This window comes from Protomyctophum bolini, assembly GCF_963924005.1.
Source record: "Protomyctophum bolini genome assembly, chromosome: 1".
NCBI lineage: Eukaryota > Metazoa > Chordata > Actinopteri > Myctophiformes > Myctophidae > Protomyctophum > Protomyctophum bolini.
This window is the reverse complement of record NC_137862.1, coordinates 8671419-8684811: the sequence shown is the minus strand read 5'-3', so window position 1 is coordinate 8684811 and position 13393 is coordinate 8671419. Positions and strand designations below refer to the sequence as shown.

Below are 13393 nucleotides of genomic sequence, written 5' to 3'. Positions count from 1 at the left end.
GTCACGTGCACGCGTAAAGACACATGTGCACGCGTAAAGACACATGTGCACGCGTAAAGACACACATGCATGCGTAAACACACACGTGCGCACGTAACACACACAATGCACGTGTGCATCTGCCTTTTTTATGGAAGCATGTGAGAGAGCAATTACAGTCTGTAAACGTGAGACTACGGTTGAACATAACCCCCTTGACCCTGACGGTGTGTTCTCTCTGTGTTGTGTTGTCAGATTGCAGAGCGGACTGCATTAGGGTCAGGGTTAGGGTTTCTGCTTTATTGTCTTCAGTGTTTTGTAAGATTGTTTGCTTTCGCCATCTTTGTTGAAGAAGAGTCTGGGGCAATTGTGTTTTAGTTCATTTTATGCCAGTGTTCATTTTTAGTTGGCTATAAGACTAAAACGAAATAGTTTAAGTAGCCTAGGCAGGCTAAAGTTAAATGGTGTGTTCAGAATTGGCTATACTTAAAGTAACCCTGAGCCAATAAGTTGCTAAAACACTTTAGTCTCACTAGACTAGAGGGTATGCACGGACATCATCATCATGCCGGAAGCTACGCAGGAACGCCTATAGTGACAAAGAACTACTTTCTGGCCTTGACAGCCCATACATCCAAACAAAAAAGTCCAGAAAAATCGGATTGTATTAAACAACGTTAAACTCACTTTGCCTTAAGGCTTAATCTAGTAAACCTCTGAGGTTACTGGAGGTCAGGTTGGGTCGGGGTTAACCCTAACAGTGCTGTGTCGTGTGTTGTGTTGTCAGATTGCAGAGCGGACCGCAGTGACAGACGAAAGCTGTTCAGACATTACACCGTTGGCTCCTACGACAGCTTTGACGCCTCAGGTGAGACCCTGACTGTGGTGTGCGTGTGCTGTGTGCATGTGTGTGTGTGTGTGTGTGTGTGTGGTGTGTGCGCGTGTGTGTGAGTGTGTGTGTGTGTGTGTGTGTGTGTGTGTGTGTGTGCCATGCACCGCATGTCAGTCAGCATCACAGCGCTCCAAACACATTTGTGTTGCTATGGTACGCTGCATGCACTGTACTGTTGCTAGGAAGCCAGTCCCGCCCACCCCTCCCCTCTCTCTCTCTCTCTCTCTCTCTCTCTCTGTCTCTCTCTCTCTCTCTCTCTCTCCGCTGAAGGAAAGGAAAGGAACCGCTATATTTATTGTATTTGTACATCGCTACAGCCTGCCCCATCCTATCCGCAGTGGCCGTGGAATCCCAGCCAATAGCTGGCCGTGCGATCCATCCCGTCATTAGTCATCAGCTGTGTTCAGGATGATGACTATAATAACGATACTTATTATCGACTCTGAGCCACAACGTCACTCCTGGGGATAACCTGCCTCCCTTTCACCTACTGACGAGCTGCACGCGTGTGTGTGTGTGTGTGTGTGTGTGTGTGGTGTGCGTGTGGTGTGCGTGTGGTGTGTGTGTGCGTGTGCGTGTGTGTGTGTGTGTGTGTGTGTGTGTGTGTGTGTGTGTGTGTGTGTGTGTGTGTGTGTGTGTGTGTGCGCGCGCGCGTGCATGCATGTATGTGTGTGTGCGCCCGCGCGAGAGATACAGAGAGAGCAACAGAGAGAGAGAGAGAGAGAGAGAGAGACAGAGAGAGAAACAGAGAGAGAGAGAGGCGGAGCGTCGCTTGGATTTCTTTCATTTTCTGTGTGTGGTGTGTGTGTGTGTTCTTCTATCTGGAGACTGCTCCCTCTCTCTCCCTCTCGCTCTCTCTCCATGCCGCGTCGTGGCTCCCATCGGGGCTGTGAGCGTCTCCGTCACCCTGCCTGATCTAACGGCTCTGTAGCTCCGGCTCTGTGAGCCAGCAGCAGCGCTGACTGGGTGGGTGGGTGGTCCGGTGGGTTGGAGGTGTATTATAGGACAGGGGTTGTGGCGGCGGAGGGTGGGTGGGTGGGTGGCTGCATGGTCCTGCCCTGGCACCCCCCCTGCTGCGCTGCATGCCGTCCTGGCACCACCGCCACCTCCACCACCTCCACCACAGCGGCAGCGGCAGCGCGGGCAGCACCATGGATAGTTCCGCTCATGGCAGCAGCACCAGTGGACAGTTCCACGTTTGCGGAGGAGGACCCTCATGATGTGTCGCGGGTGTCGGCGGCTCTGAGCAGGACGAGCATGGGACCGCTCCCGCTGCGCGCGCCAGGCTGTGCCATGCTCCGCATGACGGCCAGCACCACTAACCACCGTGACCCTCTCCATCTTCTGCATCACCTCCACAGCGACGTGGTGGTGGACGAGAAGAGCGTGGTCCTGACCAAGAGGGCCACGAGGGCTTCGGCTTCGTGCTGCGAGGAGCCAAAGGTAAGGACATCGACAACACTACCATACTACTGATAATGAGACTACTAGAGCCTGAGGGTGTGCATCCGCCTGGGTGGCAGCAGACTGCTGGGCGAGCACTGGCGCTTTGGCATGATCAACATATTGGATGAATTCTGTACTGGCCATATATGGAGCGTGTGTTGAGTGTATACAGGGATTGATGAGGTCAGATCAACATATAACTGTATGGGATGTCCAAAACAGGTCAGCTCCTTATTTGGGGAGTTGCAGCGGAGCAGTGTCTTGAATGCACAGGGTTCGATTAGGTCAGATGAGGTCAGATCGTCCTGGGCTGTGGCTCAGCGGTCCAGGCACCTTCCTTGGCTGGTAATCCAGTTTGCTCATCTCCCGATCCCGACGGCCTTTACTGCATGTCAGACTCTGAACCCCTAATTGCTCCCGATGTGCTGGTTGGTGCCTTGCATGGTTTCCATCGCCATCGGTGTATGAATGTGTGTGTGAATGGGTGAATGTAATGCACAATCTATGTAAAGCGCCTTGGATAAAGGTGCTATATAATGCACCATTTACCATTTATGTCACTGAGCTGCCCTGTTCTGACATTCCATATGTTGATCCTTCCCCACCCATCCTTCCTGTTCTGACATTCCATAATTATGTTGATATGGCCAGTGCTCACCCGCAGCAGTCTTCCGTCTGCCATCTCCCAGGCGGATTAGGCGCCCTCAGGGTGTCTTACTGGTAAATACTAGAGTGTTGCGATTGGGCACTGGCCTACTTGGAACGATGCAAGTTGGAAATGCATGCCCAACCCAGGTATTATGTCTTTGTGTGTAACCACCAAGACCCCATTGAGGCTCTCCAACGTTCCACATTTTGGACACCAAATTTTGATGTCCAAATGGAATAAATGCGGAAGTAGACAGTTTTTCCGGGTGCTTCAAAACGCCACTGAGCAACTTCCACTGAAATGAATAGTGGCTCTCTATCCTTTTATTACTCTATGTTAACCACGCCTGCATTTTATGAGGTCACATGGCGTACGACGGTGGACAAATGTTACAGAAAGCAGGTGCATAGGCCTATATGCACAGGCATAGGTCAGCTGAACATCTTTTTAAAATAGCAAATGAAACAAGGACATGTACTGTGTAACTTCAACTTTTCTTGAAATCCATTTCATATACACCCTGAAGGCAGTATCTCCCATCTTAGAATTGGTTTATAGGCACATTCAGCATAAACCGCATCTTCAGATCTGATACCATAACTTGATGTATTGGGATCTAGCAGTTTTGTTAAGGGGAAGTTTACAAGTATACGTGCTTTATATGTAAACAGGGTGACGGTGTTGTTTCCTGCTAATGGTGCGTTCATACGGGCAGTTCAAGCGACGCATAGACGCGCTGTGAGTTGATTTGGAGCAGCTGCATGCATCGTTGCGTCTCTGCTTCCGTTGACAATGAAGGTTGACTGCATCGTTTAATGTCTTGCTTGGATCCCATCGCTGGGGGAAAATATTGTCCAATGAGAAAAGAGAACTGGGTGTTTGAAACTTTCTGCGTGAGTTCCCATCTGTGGGTCGATTGAGCTCGCTGAATTAAACAGATTTAACTCGCAAACAAACACCGGAAAATGGCTGGACTAGGAGAACAAACTGTGGTGGTGGATTCACAGGACTGGACTATAGGAGAACAAACTGTGGTGGTGGATTTACAGGACTTGGACTAGGAGAACAAACTGTGGTGGTGGATTTTCAGTCAAAGTCCTTTCCAGAAGGAAGGACTTCAAGAAAAGCTTGCCATTGTAACGAAGGGGTCGGGCATGATATGATCATCCATGGTAAAGGATATTTATATTACATGCGATACGATGCAGCTTATTGATCATTGATCGTTTTTTGGCCGGGTCCGGGTTGAAGAGAAAACAAATGACACGTTAGTACCCAGGCCGGCTGGCGCTGGCGATGCGCTACGGTTGTTGTGAACTTGTGGCTGGTGCTCACTGCTGACAGTGTGTGCCTTTGTGGCCGAGTCTCTCTCAAACTCAGTGCCCACTTGGTTGTAACGTGTGCGCTGCGGAGCGCTCTCTCTCTTCTCTCTCTCTCTCTCTCTCTCTCTCTCTCTCTCTCTCGGTGTGCGTTAGTCCTGGGGGGGGGGGTGGTTTGTGCCTTCCGCGACCGCCCCGGACGGTCTCTAGATTGTAGAAGGCCCAGCGGGTGCACCCGGCCCAGTTTCATTTCAGTACGGACCAGCGGGTGCACCCCGCCCAGTTCATTTCAGTACGGACCGCCACTGCCTGAAGTCAACTTGCCATAGCACCCGTTTCAACTATCTGTGTCCCACATGGAGATCTCTTTATGTGTCTGTCTGTCTGTCTGTCTCAAGGTTATAATAGTTTTGTTTTTTTCATTACTAGTTTAGTTTTAGTTATAGTTTTTGACATATGTTTTTTCTAATTCAGTTGGTTTTAGTTCGTTTTTAGAGCGGGTTTGCTAGTTTTTTATTTAGTTTTTATGTTGGTGAAAATGCTTAATTTCAGTTTAGTTTTAGTTTAGTTATATATATATTTTTTTTCGTATACTTTGGTTATTTGTGGGTTAGGGTTACAGCGCAGGCACACCTCAGCGCACAGCCGCGGACAGAAGAACCTGACTCCCATGACGTCATTCCGGCTTTTTAGACAGCTGGTGGATGGAAAAGAAGCGGCTGACTGACGCGGAGGAGGAGAGCGTTTCCGGGAATCTGTCCGTTGCGTCAGTCAGCCGCGGAGGCGGAGCTTCTTTTCCATCCACCAGCTGTCTAAAAAGCCGGAATGACGTCATGAGTCAGGTTCTTCTGTCCGCGGCTGTGCGTTAAGGTGTGACCCGGCCTAGCGTGGCTACATGCTGCGTTAAGGTGTGACCCCGGCCTTAGCGTGGCTACATGCTGCCGTACGATGCTGAAAACTGCCGTAAAACTTGTTTGAGAAATGAGGAAATGAATCGAATGAATTTATAAGGATTAAATATCCGAAAGGCATATAAATATTGATAAAAACTAAAACTAAGGGGTATTTTGTCTATAATTTCAGTTAGTTTTAGTTAGTTTTGAGGACACACGATACAGGTTTCAGTTTAGTTATCGTTTTTTTTAATTGATCTTTAGTTTTTATTAGTTTCAGTTAACTAAAATGTTTTTTTAATTATAGTTTTCGTTTTTTTTGTTAGTTTTAGTTAACTATTATAACCTTGGTCTATTCTCTGTATCTGTCTGTCTGTGTCCCACATGGAGATGTCTGTATGTGTCTGTCTGTCTGTCTGTCTGTGTCCCACATGGAGATCTCTGTATGTGTCTGTCTGTCTGTGTCCCACATGGAGATCTCTGTATGTGTCTGTCTGTCTGTGTCCCACATGGAGATCTCTGTATCTGTCTGTCTGTGTCCCACATGGAGATCTCTGTATGTGTCTGTCTGTCTGTGTCCCACATGGAGTTCTCTGTATGTGTCTGTCTGTCTGTGTCCCACATAGAGATGTCTGTAGTTGTCTGTCTGTCTGTGTCCCACATGGAGATCTCTGTATGTGTCTGTCTGTCTGTCTGTCTGTCTGTCTGTCTGTGTCCCACATGGAGATCTCTGTATCTGTCTGTCTGTGTCCCACATGGAGATCTCTGTATGTGTCTGTCTGTCTGTGTCCCACATGGAGTTCTCTGTATGTGTCTGTCTGTCTGTGTCCCACATAAAGATGTCTGTAGTTGTCTGTCTGTCTGTGTCCCACATGGAGATCTCTGTATGTGTCTGTCTGTATGTCTGTCTGTGTCCCACATGGAGTTCTCTGTATGTGTCTGTCTGTCTGTGTCCACATAGAGATGTCTGTAGTTGTCTGTAGTTGTCTGTCTGTCTGTGTCCCACATGGAGATCTCTGTATGTGTCTGTCTGTCTGTGTCCCACATGGAGATGTCTGTAGTTGTCTGTCTGTCTGTCTGTGTCCACATGGAGATGTCTGTAGTTGTCTGTCTGTGTCCCACATGGATATCTCTGTAGTTCTCTGTCTGTCTGTGTCCCACATGGAGATCTCTGTATCTGTCTGTCTGTGTCCCACATAGAGATGTCTGTAGTTGTCTGTCTGTCTGTGTCCCACATGGAGATGTCTGTATTTGTCTGTCTGTGTCCCACATGGATATCTCTGTATTTGTCTGTCTGTCTGTGTCCCACATGGAGATCTCTGTATGTGTCTGTCTGTCTGTCTGTCTGTCTGTCTGTGTCCCACATGGAGATCTCTGTATCTGTCTGTCTGTGTCCCACATGGAGATATCTGTATCTGTCTGTCTGTGTCCCACATGGAGATCTCTGTATCTGTCTGTCTGTGTCCCACATGGATATCTCTGTATTTGTCTGTCTGTCTGTCTGTGTCCCACATGGATATCTCTGTATGTGTCTGTCTGCCTGTGTGTGAAGAGTGCAAATTGACTGTGAGAAGTGGAGTGGTTAAGTAATCAATTTGCAGGTGTGAGGTTGCAATCAATTGGCTGAGACAGAGGCTGGAAATTGCACAGGTGAGGGAGTGAGGCTGATTATGCTCACTGGCAGAGCCTGACCAGAGCCTTCTGTGGTGGTTCTGGAGAACCGTGCGTCCGACCGACTAGATACCGGCCACTGTGGGGGTGTGGAACGTGTGTGTCGAATGTGAAGTGAAATTTGTCTGTCCTAAATGTTACCCTCTTATTTGTTGGTACCGGCGGAGCTGTGTAATATTATTTTCCTCTTCTTGGCTAGTTCACACTTGTAATAATGAACTTTGAACACATAACACACGTCACATGACATTTATTCCATTGACATTGTGACGAGGCGGACACGTTATGATGACGTAACCGGAAATCAACCAGCCGGCGACTTGCAAGGTCTTCTGGGAAACTGAGTCCAATTGCAAAGTGAACGACAATCTTGGCTCGCTTTGGTCTTTGTCTGTGACCCGGATCGAGGAAGTGGCTTATGTGTCGGCTCAATAACAAATCATGGGACTGTTTTCAAGCAGATTTTCATGCCGCAAATACTTGCTCCAAAGGTAATTAAACAATCCTGGCAGTCACGGTATTTTGTCAATTATACTAAAACGCGTGGAACCTTAGGACCGATTCATACTCCTAATTTGCCGCTGTTTCGGCGCTGTAGTGCCGAAATGATTTAGGCTCGTCAGAAATTTTCAGTAGCACCGAAGAGTCGACTTTAGGACTTTACCCGCCCCCCCGAACCTCAAATGACGTCACATTGTAGGCTCTACAGCGCCGAACCGACTTTTATTCGGCTCTAAAATAGGAGTATGAATCGGCCCTTAATCTCAATGTGTTTTCTTACTGGTTAAATAAAGGTTAAATAAAATAAAAAAATAAATAAAGCAAAGTGCACTGTGATAGATTGCATCCAAGGGTCTGTGGCACGCGTATACAAATTATCTCCATAATCAAATATTGGCGTGACTGTGGCGTAATTACCCTCTTTCTGTTTTCCTTAGAGAAACATGATCTATTTTGGGAGAGGAAGCCAGACATGGAGGACACATGAGGTCACATTTGTCATACCATGTAGCTAGCAGGTTGTCTATATGAGCTAGCAGGTTGTCTTATGAACTAGCAGGTTGTCTTATGAACTAGCAGGTTGTCTATAGTAGCTAGCAGGTTGTCTTATGAACTAGCAGGTTGTCTTATGAACTAGCAGGTTGTCAATAGTAGCTAGCAGGTTGTCTTATGAACTAGCAGGTTGTCTTATGAACTAGCAGGTTGTCTTATGAACTAGCAGGTTGTCGTATGAACTAGCAGGTTGTCTTATGAACTAGCAGGTTGTCTATATGAGCTAGCAGGTTGTCTTATGACTTATGAGTCCCGATTTACCATTTACTTTGATACTATACTGTACTTTAACACGCCATTAGCGTAAATTTGCTTAAGTTGAGTTAGTCTGGCCCACCGGCAATAATGTAGATCTGCGCCAATTGGTCTTTTATAGTGCTTTTGATCAATCGAGTCGAGACGATACTTATACTTATCATAGGGTTGCTGATGATGTCAACGAGACTGGAGCGTGCCATCTTGATCGACGCGCGCACCCGCACCCATTCTATCTGTTTCCTTCAATCGCAATTATCTCCAGTTCCATTTCTGGTCAAACCAAAGCTTTATTCCAAGTCCAACCAAGTTATGGTTGGACTTATCTCTGTTACTGTACTGTACTATCCTTTAAGTTATGCACAAACTGCAGAGCCTCATTACTGTAAATAATGCATAAGGTTATGTAGCCTCTGTAGCATCATCACGACCATCACAGCGTGGGCTATATTCCATGGAATAAAGCTTTGGTTTGACCAGAAATGGAACTGGAGATAATTGCGATTGAAGGAAACAGATAGAATGGGTGCGGGTGCGCGCGTCGATCAAGATGGCACGCTCCAGTCTCATTGTCATCATCAGCAACCCTATGATAATGCAAGTATCATCTCGACTCGATTGATCAAAAGCACTATGAAAGACCAATTGGAGCAGATCTACATTATTTATCCAAGGCGCTTTACATAGATTGTGCATTACATTCACCCATTCACACACACATTCATACACCGATGGCGGCGGAAACCATGCAAGGCACCAACCAGCACATCGGGAAAGATTAGGGGTTCAGTGTCTTGCTCAAGGACACTTCGACACTAACTCTGGGGGAGCCCACAGGGTTCAAACTGGCAACCTTGCAGTTACATCCATCCACCCCTGAGTCACCTCTTCCCAAAAAAAATCTCTCTTTTTCTCGCAACTATAGGGGAGAGAGACAGAGATCGGGTGCAGGCATTAGTTCCGACATACCAACAGTCCAACAGGTGATTTGTAATGATTTGTAACCTACAGCACAGTGATTTGTAACCCGCAGCACAGGTGATTTGTAACCAGCAGCACAGTGATTTGTAACCAGCAGCACGGGTGATTTGTAAGCGGCAACACATGGTAATACATGAAATACATAACAATATGACGTGTGCCATGTATATCGCACTCACACACACACACACACACACACACACACACACACAGAGGGGGTAGAGCAGAGGGGGTAGGGGAGAGGGGGTAGGGCAGAGGGGGTAGGGGAGAGGGGGTAGGGCAGAGGGGGTAGGGGAGAGGGGGTAGAGCAGAGGGGGTAGGGGAGAGGGGGTAGAGCAGAGCACATTGGATATGATTAGTTGTTGTTATTGGTAGGATGTGGTTTCATGTTTTATGAGGGACTAAAAATACGACCACATCCATGTCATCACCATCATCCTTCCACACTGCATCCTGAAACCATGTGCAACTATCTATCTATCTATCTATCTATCGTTCTATCTATCTATCTATCTATCTATCTATCTATCTATCTATCTATTTATCTATCGTTCTATCGTTCTATCTATCTATCGTTCTATCTATCTATCTATCTATCTATCTATCTATCTATCTATCTATCTATCTATCTATCTATTTATCTATCGTTCTATCGTTCTATCGTTCTATCGTTCTATAAATTCTTTCAAAATCAATCTGACAGAATGTTCTCTCACACACACACACACACACACACACACACACACACACACACACACACACACACACACACACACTCAAGCTGTCACACAAGCTTACATCCCCTTTTTGCTCTCCTGTGTCTAGTTTCCCCTCTCCATCTCTCTCTCTCTCTCTCTCTCTCTCTCTCTCTCTCTCTGTGCATGCTGTCATGAATCCATGGTAAAGGATGAAGGGTGATCTCATTATTTTTATCTTTGCTTTTCATCTGACCTGCTTTCCATTCCTTCTTCCTCTCCCATGTCTCTACTGTCCACCAGATATAACTGATGTTTAGCTTCTACAGTCCATATCTTATTATTATTATTACTTGCGCAAGCAGAGCGCGCAAGTAGTTTCGCCCGGGACTCGTATGCACCGTCCCAGCCAACCCGCCACTCTTGATGCGTATGCACCGTCCCAGCAAATTGTGCCTGATTTGCTGGGACCAGATTACATGGTGTATAACTAGCTCTCAATGATGACGTAAGAAATATGTGGATTAAAGGACCCAATGCCAGAGTGTAATTGGTTTTCAATGGTGACGTAATGACGATATGTTTTAGTGTTGTGAGGATTAAAGGTAATGCTCCTGTGTATACATGTATACCCCGCTGGGGGTACTGCGCCCGGGCGCATTTTTTATTCACTAATAAATTCATTATTAATCATTAATGTGTCAAATCGAAAAAAGGGCTCCGTTAAGACCTCCATATAATTATGGTCCATGCCTGTGTGAAAAGTGGGAGTGATTGGTGCTGGCAATGATGAGATAACGCGCTGTTTCTGACATTAATTGTTTAGCTTCTATACATGGAGTTAAGATTTTACAAAAATAGCAGATTGACGGTACTTTGATTGTGTGGCTATTTGTGGGTATAAGTGACCAGATGGAAACCTCAAGGTTCCCAGTTCGAACCCTGTGGGCTCCCCCAGAGTTAGTGTCGAAGTGTCCTTGAGCAAGACTCTGAACCCCTAATTGCTTCCGGTGTGCAGGTTGTTACCTTGCATGGTTTCCCCCGGCATCGGTGTGTGAAGGTAATGCACAATCTATGTAAAGTGCCTTGGATAAAGGCGCTATATAAATGCACCATTTACCATTTTAGATCTTGTCTATTTTTCAAGAGCTAAAGTTTAAAATAATGCTAACAAAACTGGCTATGAATCCACATGCTGTTTTTCTATTGGCTATGAATCCACATGCTGTTTTTCCATTGGCTATGCTGTGAATCCACATCCACGTCTTAATCCATCTCATCTCACTCTCGTCTCGTCTCCCCCCCCCCTACAGCGGACACGCCCATCGAGGAGTTCACGCCCACTCCAGCCTTCCCAGCCCTCCAATACCTGGAGTCGGTGGATGAGGGGGGCGTGGCCTGGCAGGCCGGACTCAGGACGGGCGACTTCCTCATCGAGGTAAGAAAGAAGCTCTGACTTTTTTCTTAAGAGTTCACTAAGGCTTCACTCCGACCTTCACAACAGAATGTTATGTATAGCTGATGCATGAGACCTGTTGACTGATGCAAGCTCGCAATGCATTTCCAATGGGAGTCACATGGTTTGACACAACATTGTTGTTGTATGAGGGGGAGGGGGGGGGGGGGGGCAGTCGAAACACAGCTGAAAGCCGTACAACAAAAATGTTGTGTCAAACCATGTGACTTCCATTGGAAATGCATTGGGGTGGCCATGAATCAGAATCAGAATCAGAATATCTTTATTGTCATGAAAACAAAAGACATAATACTCTATATAAAATACAAACATTTAAGGCATATTGCACAGTATGTCCTTTTAGTCCGTAGAGTGTCAAGTGTCAGAGTTCAAGGGTCAGTGTTTAGAGCTATGACTGCTCTGGGGTAGAAACTGTTTCTTTCAGTCTGTTCGTCCTTGCCTTGATGACTTTATAGCGCCTCCCTGAGGGCATGAGTTGCAGTAGGTGATGACCTGGGTGGGATGGGTCCTTGAGGCTACTGTTGGCTCTCCTGCTACAGTGTCTCTTGTAGAGGTCCTCCAGAGATGGAAGGGGACATGCATTGATCCTCTGGGCAGTGCTTATGACCCCCTGAAGGGACTTTCTTTCTGCCGCCGTGCAGCTGCAAAACCACAGAGTAGATCAATACTGACTCGATGGAACAGCGGTAGACACTTACCCTTTGTTTACATCTAGCGTCCGACAATGTTGTATGCTAGATGTGAAGGTGTGAGTGAGGTCTATATCCTTCCTGCAGGTGAATAGGATATAAGGAGGCGAGTGAGGACATGAGGAGGTGAATGAGGACATGAGGAGGTGAATGAGGACATGAGGAGGTGAATGAGGACATGAGGAGGTGAATGAGGACACGAGGAGGTGAATGAGGAGGTGAATGAGGACACGAGGAGGTGAATGAGGAGGTGAATGAGGACATGAGGAGGTGAATGAGGACATGAGGAGGTGAATGAGGACATGAGGAGGTGAATGAGGACATGAGGAGGTGAATGAGGACACGAGGAGGTGAATGAGGAGGTGAATGAGGACACGAGGAGGTGAATGAGGAGGTGAATGAGGACACGAGGAGGTGAATGAGGACATGAGGAGGTGAATGAGGACACGAGGAGGTGAATGAGGAGGTGAATGAGGACACGAGGAGGTGAATGAGGAGGTGAATGAGGACACGAGGAGGTGTTAACAATGTCTATTTAAGGGTCTTTAGAAGCATTTACTATTGAGCCGCTAAACATGCATGCACGCTACGTTCATCCAGTGCCATCTCAGCCGTACATATGAGATCAAAGGCCTAGAAATGGGGTCGTTCCTGTTATTCCAACCATAATAGCCCACCAGGCAAAGCCAATCGAGCCGAGAGCTGCGGATCGAACGAGAGCCCCGATCCTCATTGATATAATTAAGAAATAAGCTAAATAACACATAAATGGTGTATTTGGCGCTCTGGGATTTCATGAAAAACACGATAAATCAGTACTTGGTGTATGTTCTATGAGTTAAAGGGACCCCCAGAAGCAAAGCTTTATGGTAAAAAGCGTTCACTGTGGATGTGAATATAATGACTATATATATTCAAAGATTAGATGGGTTAACTATTATACTGAGACTGAGACTCCGTAAAGCCCCCCCCCCCTCTCCATTCTGTTCCCGGAAAAAAACAGAGATATTTTTTGCTTGCTTACCTTGCTCTGGTTTCCATAATATCGCTAAATAATCCATCGCGTTCATATTTTGAACGAGAGTCAGTTGAGAAGTCAGACATGAAGAGCTTAGTAGAGCAAAACCATGAGAGCGCCCTGGATTAGGAGAGACGAAACATTATTTCTGCAGTGGTAAACAGGGAAGTGCTCGGACCAGTGTTGTTTTCGTCGACTAAAACTAAGACGAAAAATGTTCGTCGACTACCTTTTTTCACTGACTAAAACTAAATAAAAACTAAATAAAAATGAATCTATGATGACTGAAACTAAGACTAAATATACTGACAATTTCGTCAACAAATAAAAACTAGACTAAAATGTTATGAAGGGACTAGTGGACAAGAGATCCAGT

The 13393-nt window shown here is 46.4% G+C and overlaps 1 protein-coding gene across 1 annotated transcript in view; it reads left to right on the top strand.

Annotated features, from left to right (window-relative positions):
• Positions 1-13393, top strand: part of LOC308314911 (SH3 and multiple ankyrin repeat domains protein 2-like) — a gene marked incomplete at its 3' end in the record, with an annotated part of 151079 nt that overhangs the window by 87493 nt on the left and 50193 nt on the right. The window contains 4 exon segments of the mRNA XM_080762720.1: positions 767-866; positions 2233-2273; positions 2276-2314; positions 11147-11271. Of these exon segments, the coding sequence (XP_080618846.1) occupies positions 767-866; positions 2233-2273; positions 2276-2314; positions 11147-11271 (305 nt within the window).